At 35.2% G+C, this 20,827-nt stretch overlaps 1 protein-coding gene across 2 annotated transcripts in view; it reads left to right on the forward strand.

The window, feature by feature from the left end:
* ASB3 (ankyrin repeat and SOCS box containing 3) overlaps positions 1-20,827 on the forward strand; it is a 106,284-nt gene that overhangs the window by 57,007 nt on the left and 28,450 nt on the right. For both annotated transcript variants that reach the window (XM_043988006.1, XM_043988008.1), the window contains 4 exons: positions 4,361-4,473; positions 5,074-5,209; positions 12,083-12,260; positions 15,573-15,770. In XM_043988006.1, coding sequence (XP_043843941.1) covers positions 4,361-4,473; positions 5,074-5,209; positions 12,083-12,260; positions 15,573-15,770 — 625 coding nt within the window. The remainder of the gene's footprint in view (positions 1-4,360; positions 4,474-5,073; positions 5,210-12,082; positions 12,261-15,572; positions 15,771-20,827) is intronic.

The following is a 20,827-nucleotide window of genomic DNA, read 5'->3' on the forward strand; positions in this document are numbered from 1 at the left end:
TGGCATGGAAATTATGATCCTGAGTTCTTGATCTCTCTATCTTTTTGCCAAAGCAACTCATAAAACCTCATAAGACAAGGAATGATTGTAGTCTTCGTCAGTTGGAGGGAGTGCTCATACCAGTGAAATAGATATTTTTATTTATTGATGTAGAAACACATATTTACATGCAAATATTTGATATGCTAATTATTTTAAAAGATATTATCAGTTAAAGCAAGTACCATAAGGGACTCTCCTAGGTAACATTTTGCCTAGTTCATTTGAAAATCATAAAAGTGTTTCTTTTTATAAATTCTTTAATTGAGAAATTATTCCAATTACACTAAATCCATCTTAAAGGTTATCACATTTACTTATTAAGATACATATGGCATTGACTTAAAGGGAACAGAGTATGAGCAAAACCTGAATGTTAGGGTAAGCCTTAGGAAGAAGAAGCATCATGAAGAAAAATTATGTATCTTGTAGATTTTTAGGAAATTGTTGTCGAAGACAGTGTCTGTGCTGCATTCTCCTTTTCTTCTCTCCATTCACTCTGCTCCCCTCTCTTCTGTCTCCTTATCTATCCCAAGCTGGAAATGCAGGGGCCACTCACAGGCTTGATCCTAGTACTGATTGGCACTGGATCTTTGATCTGATCCATTTCCAACCTGGGGCCAGTCCAGCCTAGTGGCCTTCTGCTCCTGGGCCCTTCCCATATTGGTTCTTGACTTAGTGTAGACACCTGATCAACCTAGCCTACTGCAGCTCAAAACCCCTGAGCTCAAGCAATCTCCAAGCCTTAGCCTCAGCCTCTCCAGTAGCAGGGATTGCTGTTGTGCACCATCCTACTCCACTGCATTTTCTTAACCTTGGGCAGAAATGGTTCAAATTAACCAGAATTATTCGCATGTTCTGAAACATTCTGATTGGTTGAGGTTTTACTGTATTTTAAAACAATACATTTTTGATGTATAGTAAGCAACAGATATTGTTGGAACTCTGATTCTTGGACTCCCAAATGAGTACTGTTTTCCCTATTTTCATTTAAGATCATGCCAACAAATTCTAGAGATGTGGGTGTGTGTATGTATGATTTTCTGGGGGAGAATATGGCTTAAATAATTATAGTCAGCAAAACATCAAAACTCTTAACACTGATTAAACTCCAACATTCCTTGTATTAGAACTCTCTGCACATGGAATTTCATAGTTCAAGCATATGTAGTTTTGAGAGGAAATGTGTTCTTGTGAAAATAATTATTTCATTCATTCATTTATTTTTAATTTTTACCAAGGAACATTTACTTCAAAAGGTATAATCAGAAATATACACATTTATTCCTGCAACATATGGCAGCATATAAGAAATGCTGAAAAGAGTGCAGCAGAAAGAGGGTAGTGGAAATGAGCATAACTGCATGGCAGTTGTATTTTATTTAGGCACATGTTCCCCTGTATGTTTCTGTAATCTGGTGAGGTTATTTGGTCCATTAAATGCATTTTTAAATGATCAAAATCGATTCAACAAAGAAAAATACTTAAATCATTAGTAAATTAGCAATTATTTACAAAATAAGAAGTAAGGAAAATTAAGTTGGTTTGTTGGGAGTGAGTGGAGAAGATAAGGCTAATAGTATTACCTTTACCTAAAGTCTTTATGTTATATTTTTGGAGTGGTATTTAACAGTCTTTTGGCTGCTAAAAACAACAGCTTCCAGAGATTCTTTATTCATTTTTATCAGTTTGACTTGAGAGAAATGGTTGATAGTAGAAGTTGACATGATCTTTAGAACTAACATAGGTAATGAAGTTTAGATATTAGAAAACAAGTAGAATTTCCACGCAGATAAGATAATACTTCGGTTTGTATTTTTCAAACTTACTAAGTAGGTAGCTTATTATTGACACAATTGGTAGATGGTATTAATTAGTGTGTCTACTTGGCTGCTCTCCTTTGGCCTTTTCCATCATGTTCCCAGGAACCTCATTATCCTGCAAGATTTTGTTAATGTTGGTACTCATGCTTTATCAATATCTGATAGGAAGGCAGAGTAAAGAGCCCCTCCCTAAGCTTCCATTTAGGGAAGGTGCCTAGGCCAGGCATCTCTTCATTTCTTCCCCAGTTGCATTACTTTGGCTCTCTCAATCATACCACTGTGCCAGATACCTTTTCCTCCTTGTTCCCCTCTTCTCATCTTTTCAGCTTCCTTTAGTGTGTTGCCTTCCCACATTAGATTATAAACTTCTTGAAGGAAGGAACTGTCTTTTTTTTTTTTTTAATTTGCTTCTCTAGTGCTTAGGACAGTGCCTGGAACATGTTAGACAATAAATTTTTATTGACCGATCAGCTGACTGATATGTTACTATTTAAGTAATATTAGATCATACCTCCTGTTTATATTTAGTTTCTCTAAAATCCTTGAGGAATGTAATTCTTTTATTTATTCTGTATTATGCCAAATCATGTGCTCTTTCTAATATACAACTTTCCAGACTAGCTTTCAGCTACCTTAACCATATAAGTCCAATTAAAAAAATTAAATGATGCTATTTTGTTCCAGATGATCAAACTGAGATAATATCTTAGTGAATTGGGTAGATTTGGACCCGGTAGTATAATCTATATCAAATTGTTTGCCTTCTCAAGAAGGGAGGAGGGAGGGAGAATTTGGAACTCAGATTTAAAAAAAAAATGAATGTTAAATTTTTTTGTTTACATGTAACTGAGAATAAAATAAAAATTAAATGTAGATTTGGACCCCATAAATACTTTGAAAAACTATATTACTTCTCTATCACTACATTCTTTGATATTTTAAAAAGGGTAGCAAGAATTTCTAATACTATATTTGTTCATATTTTTGTTTCACTTCATGATATATGAGAAATATTGTGGTTTTAACTGAGTGAAGGTATTTTTCCTCTGAATGATTTACACACCTTATTTAATAGTCAAAATTTGTTTTTACTTTCATTTTTATAAAGTCAGCTTATCTCAGGAAAAATAAGCTGTCTTTATATTGTTTTAAATATCATCATTGTCAACACAGTAAAAATTAGATTCTTTGATTCTGGAAGTTTTTCAGTAATTTGTTGGTAAGGATGTGTGAAACATTTTTTGATTATCAAAAATTAGGTTGATTTATGTTGACAAAGTGGGAAGGAGGAAGATGATGGTTGAAGACACTAAAATTTAGAGAACCGGAGGGAGGGAAGTTGAGGGAAATCATCAGTTATTTTAGTAAAGTAGTAGGTCATGCCTTTTGCTGAGGGAAGAGGATAGCAGGTTGTGTTGATTTTAAAAAATCTTATTTTCTTATTTTCCAGTTATATATTACATATAAGGATAGTTTTCAACATTTGTTTTCACTGGATTTTTAGTTGCAATTTTTTTTCTAACCCCCTCCCTTCCCTCTTTCCTCCCCAAGATGGAAAGCAGTCTGATACAGGTTATATATGTACAATCACATTAAACATATTTCTACATTAGTTATCTTTTAAAAGAAGAATCAGAGCACGAAGGAAAAACCTCAAACAAGAAGGAAAAAAAACAGTTCAAAAGTATAAATGGTATGGTTCAATCTGCATTCATAATTCACAGTTCTTTTTTCTGGATGTTGAGAACATTTTCTGTCATAAGTTCTTTGAAACTGTTTTGGATCATTGCATTGCTGAGAAGAGCCAAGTCTATCCCCATTGTTCATCACACAATGTTGCTGTTACTGTATACATTGTTCTATTTGTTCTGCTCCTTTCAGTCAGCATCAGTTCATGTAAGTCCTTCCAGGTTTCTCTGAACTCCTCCAGTCGTGTTGATTTAAAGAGAGAAGAAAAAGTTTGGAACAGCTATTGCTAGGGATTTAAAGATATAATAAGAGGCAGCTATGTGGTGCAGTGGATAAAGACTGGCCCTAGATTCAGGAGGACCTGAGTTCAAATCCGGCCTCAGACACTTGACACTTACTAGCTGTGTGACCCTGGGCAAGTCACTTAACCCGCATTGCCCTGCCCCCCCCCAAAAAAAGTATATGCTAAATGAATTTGAGTTTAGACCACCAAAATAATCAGTGTAATTTAGTCACATGATGTTATTGTATTTCAATTTGTTTGGTGGGTCCAAACAAAGTATTTAGGTGAAAAACTAGTCCTTTAAACAAACATCTTTTTTATTTTTTAAAAATTTTTAAAATTTTTTGCAGGGCAGTGAGGGTTAAGTGATTTGCCCAGGGTCACACAGCTAGTAAGGTCAAGTGTCTGAGGTTGGATTTGAACTCAGGTTGTCCTGAATCCAGGGCTGGTGCTTTTATCCACTGCTCCACCTAGCTGCCCCAACAAGCATCTTTTTATTAACAGTGATGGCTTTGCTGTATTACAGCTGTTGAATATGGACATGTAGATGTGGTAAAGCTGTTGTTTCGGCATGGAGCAGATGTTAATGGATCCCATTCTATGTGTGGATGGAATGCCCTGCACCAGGCAGCTTTTCAGGTAACATTTTAAGTTATTATTTCATTTCCATGTATATTGTGTGTTTTACCCTTTTAAGATGACAGTTCTGCCCAGTTTTTGCTTTCCATTTGCCTCTGATTTATGATGCTTAGATTAGTACAGAAAAGGCAGTCTAAATGCTAATGATTATTCTGAATAAACCAACTGAAAATGTGAGTTTTTGGTTTGTAAGGATTATTTCAGCCTTTAAAGCATGGATAACATATTTAAGATGTCATCATATAGAATATTTTGGATATAACTTATTTGCAGGCAGTCATTTTTGTTTGAGAAACTTTGTAGCAGTGGGTAGAAACTATATTCTGAGTGAGCAAAAGATTTTTGCCTTGTTTGCTTCATTTCTAAGATACTAATATTGTTTCTGTTTCTGTTTATTTGCTGTGCTAACTTAAAGTAAAAGATAAAATTAACCTACTTGATCACTTAACCTTATAAATTCCATTCATTATGCCAGTGCATATGACTATTTTTGTAATCTGTATCTCTAAATTGCTGTTCTGTTAGAATGTTTAATTAGAAAGCACATCCCCCCCCCCCCCGCCCTGTTTTTCTCATTTTAATTGTGAATCTATGCTTCAGGAATACACTCAGTTAATAAAATTGCTTCTTAAAAAAGGAGCAAACATGGAATGCCAGGATGACTATGGGATCACACCTTTATTTGTTGCAGCCCAATATGGAAAGCTGGAAAGTTTGAACATACTTATTTCATCCGGTAAGATTTAACTGTTCAGCCTCTGCATGGTTAAATTGCTTGAATTTAATGATCTAGCTTTACTTCTTCTTCCTAGAACAATATGATCTAGATCATAAAGCTTTTTGATAGTACTTATGATGCTGAAGAGTAGTGGCTATTTGATTTATGGGCCCATTTATTAAGAAATTTTTGTTAATGTTCTGCAATTCTAATATATCAGTTTAAGCATGATGAATTCTTTCTAAAGCAAGATTATTGGTCTGTTGAGTGGTCCTAGCCTTCTACTAGATTATTAATTTTACATTTTTGTTTAATTTTTGGTAATGATTTTGTGTTTTGTGCTATGGCTTATCTATTTTGACTGGATTGTGTAATTATCTAAAATCTTGCTGTAGGTTTCTTTGTTACTGTCATCAATTGAAACCAATAAATTTCGTCTGTTTTATGCTACTTTAGTCCTGTATTCTTTTCTTATTTTTTAAAAAAAGCAGAACCACAACTTTAATGTGAATGATGCTTTTTCACTGTGGGATCTTTCCCTTTGTACTCACTGCCTGAGATCTTGTTATTGAAACAAACAGAGAAATGACAATTGCTTTCTACCTTACTCCTGACCTTTTCCAGAATTCAGGCTGTCTTCTTGGCACTTTTCATTTCCCATATGAGGTTCTGAAGTCTCATTTACTCTACCTATTTTTTTTGCCCTTATTATCATTATTATATTTTCTTGTTCCTTGATTCTGAGAGTCTTGTCTTCTATCTCATGCCAGAATTCATAGTTTGTTGCTCAGACTTCCACTCACCTTCAGTTTTTCCTGCTGGCATGATGTTTGTATCTTGATTTTTAGCATCTCATAGACAAGTATAAGAAAATGGCTTTCTTACTTTCTGTGACATTTCTATCACTGTAAAAGGAGTTGGTATTACAGGACATGTTACTTAAAAGCATTTTAGTTCTTCTCATATACTAACTCTGCACTTGAGCAGCTAGCTCCTGGGCCACCACCAGATGAATGGTGGTAACTTAGTAAGGTAGCACAGGCACAATGTATATGATTACTTCAGGTACCGTTATCAGAGAAGAAAAGAGATCTACAAGAGGATAGACTCATTTATTCAGCAAACATATTGTATAGACTGTTAATTTAGAAAGGAGGTTATTTCTGCTCGGTAAAGCTGAAAATACTCCAGGGACAGCCATGGTTAAAAGAAATGACAAGTCTTAAGTACGCTACTGCTTTGTCACTAACTAAGATATTTTGGTTTAGGTTCAAAACCTCCTCTGATATTTATTTATTGTGTGCCTGAGCAAGTCATTTAAGCTTAGGCAATTTCTTAGGACTCATCTACTAAGGCATAGCCAGGTTGGAGAATTGGTTTTTCATGGTAGCATAAATTGTATTTCAGGGAAAGTTGGAAGAGGTGAGGACAGTACCAACAAAAGTAGAAATTTGGATTAAATGATTTTTAAGGTACCATGGAACACCCAATCCTGCAGTTGTATTAACGATAGTTAAGTGTATAGGAGAGGAATGAGTAAAAGAGAATGAATTGCTTGTAAGCGTTGCAGAGAGAGGGGTAGGGGAACTGTAATGTGAAAGTATGATGAGACTAGCCAGAGAAAGAGATAAGCAACACCAGAGCAAAAACACTCTCTTATAAAGGATAATAAAGAGATGGTGGGTAAGTGAGGAGAGAGGGGATGATGGGGATTTAACATTTCAATACTCTAGACAATTCTGAAGGGCTGTAAATTGCAAAGCAGTTGATGATGTGCATTGGTAGGGGGAGTTTCATCACTGGAACTCTTGGGCACTAATATGATTATAGGTCCAAACTAAAAGAGAAAAAGAAAGAAGTTGGAGAAAGGGTTAAATTTCCATAAAATGCATAGGGACTATATTTAGAGGGTCTTGCATTTGTTAATTTAATAATGCAGAATATATCAGCAGAAGATAAATCCAATCCAACCAGCTCAATTTGATAAAAGTTTATTAAGTGCTTATTATATACAAAACCAAATGAGTAGCTTTTAAGGGGTATAAGATGTAAGGAGTCTTTGACTTCAGGGTGCTTATATTCTTTTAAAGGCATAGAAAATAGGCAGAAATATATAAATAAAAATAATGTTTAATAATTACAGCAAATAAACAAAAGTGATTGAATTGCCATCCCCAAAGAAAGAAGGGTTATTGAATAGATTAAAAACAATAACCCAACAATCTGTTTTTAAAAAATCTGTTAACAAAAGGAAATGCATCTAATTCCAAAAGGTATGTGTAGATTGGCTAATTAAAAAAAAACACTTATAGTGATCATAATTGACAAAGCAGAATTCAAATTAGAATGAAGAGAGTTAACAAGGAAAATTTATACTGTGCTAAAAGGTACCACTGACAAGAAGCTATTATGGGCAAGTCAGGAATTTTTTTTTTTTTGGTCAGGGCAATGATGGTTAAATAACTAAATAACTTGCTCAGGGTCACACAGCTACTAAGTGTCAAGTGTCTGAGACCAGATCCATATTTGAACTCAGTTCCTCCTGAATCCAGAGCCAGTGCTTCATCCACTGCATCACCTAGCTGTCCCCAAGTCAGAACTTTTTTTGACACTCCCTTTCCTCATTTGTAAAATGGGCATAATAATATCCGTAGTACTTATTTCTAAGGTTTGTTGTGAAGATCACAAGAATGATATGTAAAGAATTTTGCAAAGCTCAAAGTACTATGATTTAATTAAAGTATCAATGATTATTTTTGTTTTATTATTAATTGATTACATATCAAATGACGTCAACATAAATTTCATAAAGGCAAAACATACTCATTGGCAAAAAAAATACTTTGAAAATTAATAGTAGTAGGGGATTTCAGTACCTTTCAAACATCATGTCACCTCTTCTATGGAGCCTGCCCTGCTACCTCTCCAATTGTTGCTGTGATTTTCCTCATGAAATTGCCTTCTAATTTAACTGTGCATTTTGTACTCTACTGGTAGATGGTAAGTTTCTTCAGGGAAAAGACTATCCTTTTCTGTCTTTGTTTCCCCAGTGCTTAGCTAGTGTCTTGCAAATAGTAGTTATTGTTGTATTAATAATGATAGGATTTATGTAACATCTAACAAAAATTATCTCATGTAATCCTCACAAAAACCTTGGGAGGTAGGTGCTGTTATTATCCCTATTTTATAGATGAAGAAACTAAGGCAGACAGAGATAAAGTCACTTACTCATGATCATACTGATTCTAAGGCTAAGGCTACATTTGAATTTGGTTCTTCCTGACTCTAGACCTATCCACTTCCCCACCAAGCATATAGAGCCTTAAGGTTTTCAGAGCATTTTATGTTATACTTATGTTACATCATTAACTAAATGATATATTAAATAAAAAGCTAAATAAAAATGAGAAGTTTTGACTTTGATTTCTGGCAAAATTCTTGACCTTAATAAAAGGATGGCTGGTGGGCATCTAGAGAAAGATGCCATGCTCACAAAGAAGTAACATGAATAACAGATTATGTCAGACTAATGCCTATTTTTTTATAGAGTTAAGAGGCTGGTAATTACTTTTTGTAAACATAAAATATCCAAATTAAGAAAACAAAAAGTAGTTAATTTTAGAAAGAGAAACTAAAACATTTAAAGAACAAATAATTTCTACAGTATATAGGCAGTTTTCAAAAATATTTAGTAGTCTATCTAACTCTTTCTACATGGAAAATATGGTTCTAATACCTCAACTGTCAAAGATAAGCTAGCATTTATATAGCACTTGAAGGGTTTCAAAATGCTTTACAACTATCATCTCATTTTATTTTCACAGTCTTGGTAGGAACATGCTGTTATTATCCCCATTTTACAGATGAGGAAACTGAGGCAGTTTAGGTAACTTGTCTAGAGTTACATAGTTAAGTCGCTGAGGATGCATTCGAGCTCAGGTCTTCTGGACTCTCAGCCTAGTGCTCTATTAACTGTACCATTTGAGAAGACATAGATAAATATCATTAGTGATTAGTAAGTAGGTCTGTGCTCTCATGTGGATACTTTTTCCATCAGTGCACTCACCTGTACCTGCTAATCCTGTGTAATTCTTGTCCTTATTCTCCTATAGTATTTACACAGAGCATCTATCTAGTCTATGAGAGGCCTTCCTTCCTTCCTTCTGTATCTTTCAACATTTTGTGATTATCAGGGCAGTATTTGGGCTGTCCATTTTCTAAACCTTGGATTCATCATATGTCTTGCTCATCTCATTTTCTCATTGATATTCCTTATTCCATTTCTGGTAAATATACTTGAGCCTTCTCATATCTCTCAGGGATGTCTTCTTTACTCCTGAATCCCTTCACATTTTGATACCAAAGAAATTTTAGTGTTTTGAGATTCAAGGGTATATTGCATCAATAGGTGAACTTTTGTATTAAAAAGATGGGCCTTTGTATAGGAAGCAACTTGTGATAATTAAAACTACTACATAGTGTGCCAGATGCTATCTGGTATTGTTTTTTTTTCCCATTGAATTCTTGAACTAACCAATTGTCCTTCAGTGTATGTCCTACTAACTTTGTGGGCCATCCTCTAATTACATGTTATAGTCTGGACAATTAGCATTTTTCATCCATTTACTTTTTCTTGGTTTGGGATAATTGTCAATTGTCAATGTCCTCTGGGTGACCCCATGATATTCAAGGATATGATGAAGTCAGCACAGTTTCTTCTGCTAGTTAGAATGTCTAGAGCACCTCATTATCCCCAGGGAATTCCTCTTCCCCTTAGAGTTTGCACAGTATATCCTCTTTGATGGTATTGAACACCTTACAAACGTGTTTCTCAATTTTTTAGTACTGATAACATTTTTGCTTAACATTGATAATCAGTTGTCTTTGAACAGAATTATCTCTGCTGTACTTATCAAGTAATCTTGCTTGCTTTTATCATATGCAGGAAAGATTTCTTGTTGGTAGAGAGCCTTAAAGGTTGCGTTTTACTCTGTTGAGCCAAGTACCTTTTTATTTGATTGCTTGGGTAATCAATAATCAGTTAACAGCTATAAACTGTAACGATTGGAATAACGCCACCTGCTGGAGATTTACTGTAGAAGAGTTCCGCCCATGAAGCAAAGGTCTTTGAGGGCAAGACCAGGAGTCTTTTCTTTGGCGTCAGGAAGTGACGTGGGCTAGTGGGAGGAGGAAGGAAGAGACTGGCGCTCGCTCTGACGTTCTTTTCCTTTGTACTCTGGTGGAGAGCGGAGCTAGAAATGTGCTCTCCCTTTAATAGATAGGAATCTAGGCCTTTCTCTCTCTTTACCAAATTCTTATTCTCCTTAATAAATGCTTAAAAGTCTAACTCTTGCTAAAGCTTATAATTTATTGGCGACCACTCATTAGATATTTTAGACAGACTAGCTAGAATTTTAGCCCTTAACAAAACATAAAATAAACATTTTCTGTTCTCTGCACCTTTTAATACAACAAAAATTTGGCCCTTTGTTTTTGAATTATTTGTAAAGGTCTTGTTCATTTTTTCATATTTTTGTTTAGGATATACTGAATTCAAACGTAGATCATTTTAATAAAGATTACAACTCGGTGGCACAGTGAGTAGAATGCTGGGCCTAGAGTCAGGAAGAACTGAGTTCTAATTTGGCCTCAGACACTTACTCGTTGTTTGACCCTGGGGAAATCACTTAACCTCTGCTTGCCTTAATCCACTGGAGAAGGAAATTGCAAACCACTCCAGTGTCTTTCCAAGAAAACCCCAAATAGGGTCACAAAGAGTTGGACATGACTGAGTAACAAGAAGAAGTGGTACTAGTTGGGAATTACTGAGATTTTCTGTCACTTTTTTTGGTGACTTTTCTTTTAGTATCTTCTTTTCCCTCAGTAATCTTTTATGGAAATGTGTTAGTGCTTCTAAGATTTTGTTGCCTCCAGCATAGATTTCCTTGTTACTTGGCTTGCTCCAGCTGCTCTTTTCAATTTCATCTTCTTAAGTGCCATTTCTACTTCTTTACATATCTCATTAGGGATTGAAGTATTGGTCTTCAAATATATTTGTTAGTCTCTTTTTCTGAAGTATCTTTTTTTCCCCACTCCTTCTCCATTTATCTTCCCAAGGGATTTTACTAAAGCACAAGTCCAATCATGTCATCTTCAATCAAAAATTCCACTGGCTTCCTGTTGGCACTAGAGCCATTCTGTAGATATAATCCACTTACAGTGTGACTTATTATTTTCAATTCCAAGTGATGAGTTTTCAAATTTTATTTTCATAATTTTTAGCTATAATGCTTCATTGCATCTTGACATACCTCAAAATTCTGGTTTGAATCCGTCAGTAGCATTATTATTAGTATTAAGATAATATACTCCTTCCCTCAAAATTGGTAATCATTGCTCCCAAATGGTACTTTTTTTTTCTTTCTTTTTTTCTAGTGAGGCAATTGGGGTTAAGTGACTTGCCCAGGGTCACACAGCTAGTAAGTGTTAGGTGTCTGAGCCCGGATTTGAACTCAGGTACTCCTGACTCCAGGGCCGGTGCTCTATCCACTGCACCACCTAGCTGCCCCCAAATGGTACTTTTTGGTGAAATAATTAGAATAGAATAGATTCTTTAATGAATGAGATCTCTGTTTTTGTGGACAAATGAAATTTTTAGTGTTAATAATTTGTTTTTAAACTACTATAAAAGCATGACCAATTTAAATGCTTATCAACAAGTTAGAAAAATAAATGTGATTGTACAATAATGCCCATGGGCAAAAACAGTCACGCCACTTGATGAAACCTTTTAGTGCCTACTGAATAAGTATTAACTTAATTTATGTTGGTTGTATTTTTTTGTTGTTATTTGTGTAATGATTGCCTATTAAGTGTATTTTTTTATATCAGGTGCTGATATCAATTGTCAAGCCATGGACAAAGCTACCCCATTATTCATTGCTGCACAGGAGGGCCATACAAACTGTGTGGAGCTTTTACTTTCAAAAGGGGCAGATCCGAATCTTTATTGTAATGAGGACAAATGGCAGTTACCTATTCATGCAGCTGCTCAAATGGGCCATATAAGGTAGGTACTCAAAAAGACTGGTGTTAGTGTCATAATTAAACATTAATAAAGAGTGAACATTTTTTCCAGTACTAAAAGGGAGACAGAAAACAGATTGTTTGACTGTAATGTCATGATGTTTTTTCTTTCAGTATGATATAATTAACCTTGGATAACCAGCTTATTAGCAATAATTGCCTAGTATTATAATTAGAAAGATTTTAGTAGGATGCTGCACCCTCTGATCATAGAGTAGGAAACTTTCTAAGACTATGACTGTATTAGCATATGGAAATGTTTGTGAAGTAATGGGGGAGTAGTGGTTAACTTGAAACAAATTAAATAAAGACTTTGATTTTCTGCAAAATCACAGATTCTAGCACTGAATAATTTTGAATTACACATGTCAAAGACCCTTTGATTTATCATTGAAAGATTGAAAGTCTTTTATAATTAATGTTTGTAATAATTTAAATTCAGTTATACTAAAGCTTTCGCATCATATTCAGTTTTGCAGATTCATCTGTTGGGGACTGCCATATATTCCCTGTCTCCACTTTATTAAAAAAAAAAAAGAATTATTAGCTAATCTAATCTGGAAAAATTATATAATTGGACTTATGAAAAATTATAACGTTTAGAAAAATTATGATTGGGCCAAAAGTCCCATCTGGGTTGCCATTCAAATGTGAAAATATTTTAACTAACTAGGGCTAAATTGGGGGGACTAATCTATTGGAGGACTAATCTGGGGACTTTTGACTAACTGGCTATCTGACTGCTATTAATTTGATATGGGCCGTTTATAAAGTTCCACCACACTGCTCCACTCCCCAAATCGATAAGCAAAAGATTAAGAAGCCTCTTCCATTTTAACAGCAGAGGGTTTATTTATGAGATACAATTTAAAATTAAGAATACAGGGAAATAAAATGTACAACCTGACTGTGTTTGGGTGTCTTTCCACCTGCTGCGCCTGGAACTTTTTTAATACAATAAGGGCTGTTGCCACCTCTTCCCTTTGGGTATGTTCCACTTTCACTGCTCAACTCCTTTCACTAACTCCAAGCCCCTTTCATTTTGTCGATCCCCCTGCCTCTAACTTTCCTCTCTGTACTGCCAAGGCTGAAACCCTGTGTTTCTCTCTCACCAACCTCTCTTTCCCTTCTCCTTGTGCTCCAGTGTCCTTTTGTTTTCTTAATCTTCTGTCCTCTCCCAAGCTCCATACATCTGCCTCTTGCCCTAGTCCTTTAGCCTTCTCCTGCATCCTCTGTTCCCTAAATCTAGTCAGCCCCCCTTCTCCATTTTTCTAATTTTGTCATCCTCCCTGCTTCATATTGGCCTCCGTGCTTGCTCTTAGCCTTTTCTCCTTTCCCCTTAGTGCTCCAGCCTTTCTGCTCTCTTGTCAGCCCCCCTTGCTGTCTAACTCCCAGGTCTATATTTTTATTTCTTCTCTCCACTCAAATCTCGGGGCTTTTTTTCGCCTCCACACACACCAAGCTAATCCGCCAGCCAGCGCTTTGGCTGGGGGTACGCTGGAGCATCACGTGCGTACCACACCCAGAGCTCCAGGGGCCTGTGCCCCGTGCTGTGTGCCCAGGAACCTCTGCACAGGCCATGCTACAGGATCTGCCCAGGGCGGAGGGAACTGGGGATTTTTCCCCCCAGCTGTCTGACCTGGCGTCTCAGCCCATGGGGCTTTTTAGCTCAGCTGAAGCGGAAGGAGAGGGGCACCAGCCCCTTCCACACAGAAGAGACCCTGAGGGCTCAAGGCTTTCTAATCTCAGCCCAAAGGTAGGGTCCCCAAATCAAAGTAAATTTCCACAACTTAAAATCTGGTTATAAAATTGGCACCACTGAGCAGTATTGTATAATAGTCATTATGAGCAGGAGGACATGTTTGACTGAGAAAAAAGAATTAATATGCTTTTCTAAAACAGCAACAACAACAACAAACTATTAGAAAAGTTAAATAATATTAAGCCAATACTATATTTAAAGATAATTCTCAAGAGTATACTTAAAATAATCTCTGTTATATTTATAGGAATCTGAGGCTGAATTTAATATATTTCTCATTCATTTAAATTTATATATTTTGCATGGCAATAGAAGTTAAGTAACTTGAGCTGGGTCACACAGCTAGTAAGTGTCAAGTGTCTGAGGTCAAATTTGAATTCAGGCCCTCCTGACTCCAGGGCTGGTGCTTTATCTGCACTACCTAGCCCACTCCTCATTAATTCTTTAAAATTTAAAAAATTTATTTTAATTTTCAATTCCAAATTCTTTCCTTTCCTCCCTTACCCAGTGAGAAGGCAATAAAAACAAAGTCCATTACAAGTATGTATAGTCATGCAAAACAGATTTTTACATTAATAATGTCTAAAAAGAGAAGAACAAAATATATTTCAGTCAGCATTCTGGGTCCCATCAACTTTCTATCTGGAGGTGGATATCATGTTTCATCAATGTATAACATTGGCTAAGTTGACAAAAATGGAAATGATAGAGGCTAGGGAGCTAGGAGAAAACAAGTTTTTAAATTCACTATTGGTATTTTTTTCAATCCTACTTTCCAGTGATTCTAGATTACTTAGGTAATTTTCATTAATAATTAATTCAGGCATTGACTTATTTCTAAACTTTCCCACAACTTAAAAGGACCATATGCCAAGCACAGAATGGAACCATTTGAATAAAAAAGCAGGTAAAAATTCTGAAATGAGAATAAATTGATTTCATTTTATCTGTAATTATTTTCCTCTGATGAAAATAAAAACTGTCTCTTACTAATTATCACTCTTTTAAAAATATTTATTAATTCAAAAATACAACTTTATTTGGTACTTAAAGGAGTAAGAGAGGTATTTTAAACTTAATAGCATGTTAATACTTAGCTATTGTGGTGATATTTTAAGTTATTTCCTCAAACTTTAGATCAAAAGTTTGACTTTTAATGCCTACTTTTAATTTTTGAACAGGAGATGCTAGTGAAAAAGACTTAAAATGCTGCCCATAAATGTTAATTATAATTAATTAGATTTGACTTAAGATATACATGTAAAACTTTGTATAAAATATATGTATATACTTTTTGAGTAAATGTATATATTTCATCATAAAGTAGAAAATAGGCCATTAGAGCAGGAATGGAATTTAAGAGATTATCTGGTAATTTTACAGTTAAGTAAATGGAGATAACCAAAGAATTTTAAGTGAATTATCCAGTATTAAATGGCTACGAAGTAGCAGAGTTAGTGTGTACAGTGAGGGATGAAGGATGATGCTACTGGTAATATGTTACCCATTTTCCATGAATTCATGTATTTACAGAATCTTGGACATGCTAATACCAATTACTGATAGAGTTTGTGACACTGGTCCAGACAAAGTGAGTCCTGTTTACTCAGCAGTGTTTGAAGGTCATGAAGATTGCCTAGAAATGTTACTTAAAAATGGCTATAGCCCAGATGCCCAACCAGGTCTAGTCTTTGGATGCAGTTCTCCAATGTGCATGGTCTTCCAAAGAGAGTATGTATATTTAATACCCTTTTCCCTTATTTTTCCATACTGAGTTTTGTTTCTGTTGTTTTCTTGCTTTCATGATTAATTAAGTTAATTTTGTTGTTAATAACTAAATTGTAAAGTGATCTTTCCATGAAGCATTTCTCTCTTTAAGGCTATAAAAATTATAACAGTAAGATAACATTTTCAATTCCTACTTTAGATTTGGTTATATTTTTAATATAACTTCACTATTAATTTTTAAAACCACTTAATTATATTAAAGTAGCTTTAGGTACTTTTTGTCTGATTTACTTGTTCTTTAAGATATTACAGAAATTTAAGTAGGATTTTTACCAAGTATATTCAGAGGCAGTGACTGTGTTAGGAGGCTTTTCTCATGTAAGGGTCATTTTTACAGCATGATTTCATAAATTTGGAAGAAAGCTTAATAATTGCCAAAAATTTTTTCAATAATAAAAAGGATTTTTTACTGAAACTTCTATATAACATGTACTAGCCATTGCAGTTAAATTGTTTTTAAAATTTTCTTTCATCAAATTTGTTTTGACAGTCTCCCTTAACCTGAGGCACACAAATAAATGAAATATTTGACTAAATAATAAATATTGTTAAGTATTTAAATACTAAAGGTTTGATTGGCCTTGGCAAGTATTTGTGAAGCCAGTTGATGTTTAATGATAGGATTAAAACCAATGACTTAAAAAGAATGTAAGAAATATTATTCTTGTTCTGACCCATATCTCATCTGGTCTTTAAAAGTACCATCAAGGGATGTTTTTTTACTGAAATGTTGGCCATCAAGTGATATCTTTTTGGATGGGTGGGGTGGAGGAGGGAGTGATAGCATCCTAAGAAGACTACGAAGGCAGCAATTCCCAAACTATTTAGGCTCAAGGTCCCTTTATACTTTGTTGACTCCAAATAGCTTTTATGTGAGTTCTATCTATCAATACTTGCTGTATTAGAAATTAAAAATGATAAATTGAAAAAGATTTATTCACCCATTTAAAAATAACAGTACTAAAATCAGCCAACTAGCATTTATTAATTGCCTACTATGTGCTAGGAATACAATTAAGGCAGAAACTTCAAAAACAAGACAACCAATCCCTGCTCTCATGGAGCTCACAGTCTAATCAGGGAGACAACATGCAAACTATTATGTGAAAACTACATATGGTGTAAATTGAGGGTAGTCTCAGACGGAAGGCGCTAAGTTTAAGGAGGAATGGGAAAGGCTACTTGCAGAAAATGGAATTGTACCTGAGATTTGAAGGAAACCAGGGAAGCCAGGACATGAGGAGGGTGAAAATACCAGACATAAGGAGGATGTATGAAGTGAAAAATGCCCAGAGTTGATAGATTGGGTGTCATGTGTGAGGTACAGCAAAGAGGCCAGTGTCACTTGATCAGAGTATGTGGGTAGTTGTATAAGAAGAAGACTGGAAAAGTAGGAAGGGGCCAGGTTATGAAGGATTTTTTGAAGACTAAATAGAAGATTTATATTTGATCATAGAGTAATGAGCCACTGGAGTTTATTGAATATTGAGGGTACTATCATCAGACTTGCTTTTTAAGAAGATATTAACATAAATAACTTTTATGAAGAATAACTTCTTTCAAAAGCAAAACAAAAACAGAAAAATAGTAAATTTTTACCCGTTTCTTTAATGTCCAGTGTATTGGAAAACAGTTGGATTCTTCTATCTGCTTCTGTATTAAATCTGTTATGATAGGTTTTTTATTGAACTATAATAAACAAAATTCCAAACTCACATAAATACATATTTGGAAAAAAGGAAGAGTATTTTAATCTCTTTTTCACATAATTGTAGATATTCTTTCATATGAAACCAAAACTTGACAAGTAGCAGTTTCTTAAAAGATTACTTGCAATATGGACTCTGAATCACATCATTGACCAGTAGGTCTAATAACCCTTTAAAATGGATCTTTTACCCTTGCATGTCTTTGTAGCATTATGCATTGCCATTTGGAAAATGGTGGTACACTGAGTTATGTAGATCTGCCAGATGTTGACACATTTCATTTTATAATATCAATAAATAAGATTCTTTAATATCATCATCTATTTTAACAGAAAAGTCTTTAAGCATTGGAAAACTGTCAAGCTCATGGTGGCACATACAAGTTTTCTAAAACTCTTGGTTTTCTCTTGAAAGCTCAAATTTTACCACTGGTAACAAATACTTTCAGTTATTTTCCTTCAACTCACTGTGTTAATTTTCAAGAAAATGCCTGCCAATTCCCCAAGTCTGAATAATTATAGTTTGTCAGTCATTTTTCCAAGTAAATACAATGTTCATGAAGAGTGGTCAGTTCAACTCACAACCCAGACAGTTAACCAGGTGCTTTCACTGAGAACCCTCAGACCTCAGGAGGCAGTGGGTGTGCTTTAGGTGAGCTTCCTGTTTTTATCATACAGAATATTAAAAAGATGTTTTTTCAAGGTTGAGATGTAATTAAATGAATAATCTTTATTCATCAAGGACATTCCACCTAAGAACATTTCACTTAAAAACTGGCATTTTGTCCTTTTACTCTAAGTGTGTAGCAGTGAAGAATACAATGATCACTTGTATAGGTGGCTATCACTGCCTTGTGATTTGTGTACCAGCAGTTTGACTCACCATTGCTTTTGTGTCATCAGTGCAATTGTGAGCATGGTTGTTTCAGGATTAACTATGAGGTGTGTGTGTGTGTGTGTATTCAACACTTTGAATATTTCAGCACCACTTGTGAATGTTGTAAAGTATTCATGTAAAAGAAGATTTTGATGATCAGTTAGTTCTAATACCTGCATGCCCACCTCTGTCTGTAGATTCATCCATTAGTCAGGCAAATGTTCAGTTCTATAGATGAGATATTAACTCAGTCTTAATGTTTGCAGCTAAGTCTTCAATTTTCAGATCATGGAGCCTCTGGAAAACTCCCCTGTATACTTGTGAGAGAATCAGAATAAAAAGGGGCAAATAACATCATGTTATTATTATAAAAAATAGTTTTGACTTCACAGAGCTTCTGAAAAATCTCAGGAATCCCCTGGGAAATGTAGACACTTTTGAGAACTGCTGTACACTAAAGTACACTACAAGAATCCATGAAAAGCTTTTATCAAGTATTTGTTAAAATCCAGGAAAACTATATCGACAGATCACCCATACCTATCAAAAAGAGATGTAAAGGTTATCTGAAATGATCTTTTCTTGATGGAGCCATGCTGCCTTGTTATGATTACAGCTTCTTTTTCTAGAAATTCACTCACTATCAGTCTAACACTGATCTAGAATTTTATTAGGAATTGAAGTTAAGTTCTGTAGTTTGCAAATTCTGTTATTTTTCCTCTTTTGAAAATCAGGACATTTGTACTTCTCCAGCCCTATGGTACCTCATTTCATTTTCTGTGATCTTTAAAATAGTCATCATGGCTTAGCAGTCTCATCTATCCATTCTTTCATTACCTGAGTATGTCATTCATCTGGACCAGGTGATGTTGATTCATGAAAGGCAGTGAGGTGTTCTCTTATGCTCATTCTATTTATAGTGGATATCAACTCCTTATTAAACTTTTTTGTTTTATCTTTACCAGTTCAAAAATAATTCTCCAAAATTAAGAATCAATTAGCTCTGCATTCACTCATGTTTTTTTTCTTTTATCATCCAAAGCGGTAGTCTTATTCCTTCTTTGTTCCTTTACCTTTCTTTAGTATTGTTTAAAAATCCCTTTTTCTCATCCTTAGCTTTCTTTGTCAGTCTTGTTATTCAAAGCTTTAGCATTCCTGACACTATTTGTTCAGGAACATTATTCATCTTCTTTTATCTTTGCTTCTATTTTCCAAATTTTGAGATAAAGCTCAGACTTATGATTTCATGGCATAGGGGAGAGGTCAGCAGACTATGGTCCTGTGCTTTCTATGGCCCCTGAGCTAAAAATGATATTTACATTTTTAAATAAAGTTTTGAATAAATTTTAAAATGTAAAAATGATAATTAGCTGTGGGCCATAGAAAAAACAGGGGTGGGGAAAAAAGTGTGCTTTGCTGACTCCTAGTAGGAAACTCCCAAAGGAGGGAACTCTGTCTACCTCCCTTGCCATCTTCCTTGGAACTTGTAGTCTTTGGGGGGGGGGGGCAATTGGGGTTAAGTGACTTGCCCAGGGTCACACAGCTAGTAAGTGTCAAGTGTCTGGGACCAGATTTGAACTCAGGTCCTTCTGAATCCAGGGCCAGTACTTTATCCACTGCGCCACCCAGCTGCCCCACAACTTGTAGTCTTGAGAGTTGGTCCAGATTACTGAGAAATTGTGACTGCTCAGGGTCCAATACCTTGTGTGTGTGTGTGTGTGTTTGTGTGTATTAAAATCTAGGTTATTTTCATGAGTTTTCTTTACATCCCTGCCTAGTTTTTAGGCAGCTTCCCTTTTTGATTCCCCCACTGGAATTGATTCTCTTCATGTCTTCAGAATTTCATTTTTGAGAGCTTTGTATCTTTCTTGGGCTGAGTTCTTTAAGAATCCTTGGGATCCTACCCATCATTCCTCTGAACTTCCTGAAACGTGTTCTCTCAAATCTTGCTTCTATGGCTATTCCCAGATTTGTGTTTTCTTTGTCACAGACTTGAATATGGAGTGGTCATCCTCCCTCTAAAGTTCCCAAATATTCTCCTTTGTTGGTTCTGACACTTTTGAAATATGAAGTTATCATTAAGGCAGCTAAAATATTGGCTGCTCTGCTCTTAACAGAGAGAGCTTCAGAATATGTCTGGATGTTTGGAGACCCCATCAATACTATCTCATGTGTTTTTGCGAGTCTTGCGATCTATTTCCAAAACTCTTTATTTCTGCCTCCACTGATCTCCATTCATACTTCTCTATTTTACTATGCCCTAGAGTTCCTGGATTTTCTTATCAGAGTGATTCCTTGATATACAGTGATTCCCTCTTTCCCTTCTATACACCCTGCCTCACTCTAGCTAACTCTAGTAACTAGCTCACTGTAGCTCCTTTTGAATAACTTGTGTTCTAGCCAAATTGACTTATG

This window comes from Dromiciops gliroides, chromosome 2 (genome assembly GCF_019393635.1).
Source record: "Dromiciops gliroides isolate mDroGli1 chromosome 2, mDroGli1.pri, whole genome shotgun sequence".
In the NCBI taxonomy this organism is placed as follows: Eukaryota; Metazoa; Chordata; class Mammalia; order Microbiotheria; family Microbiotheriidae; genus Dromiciops; species Dromiciops gliroides.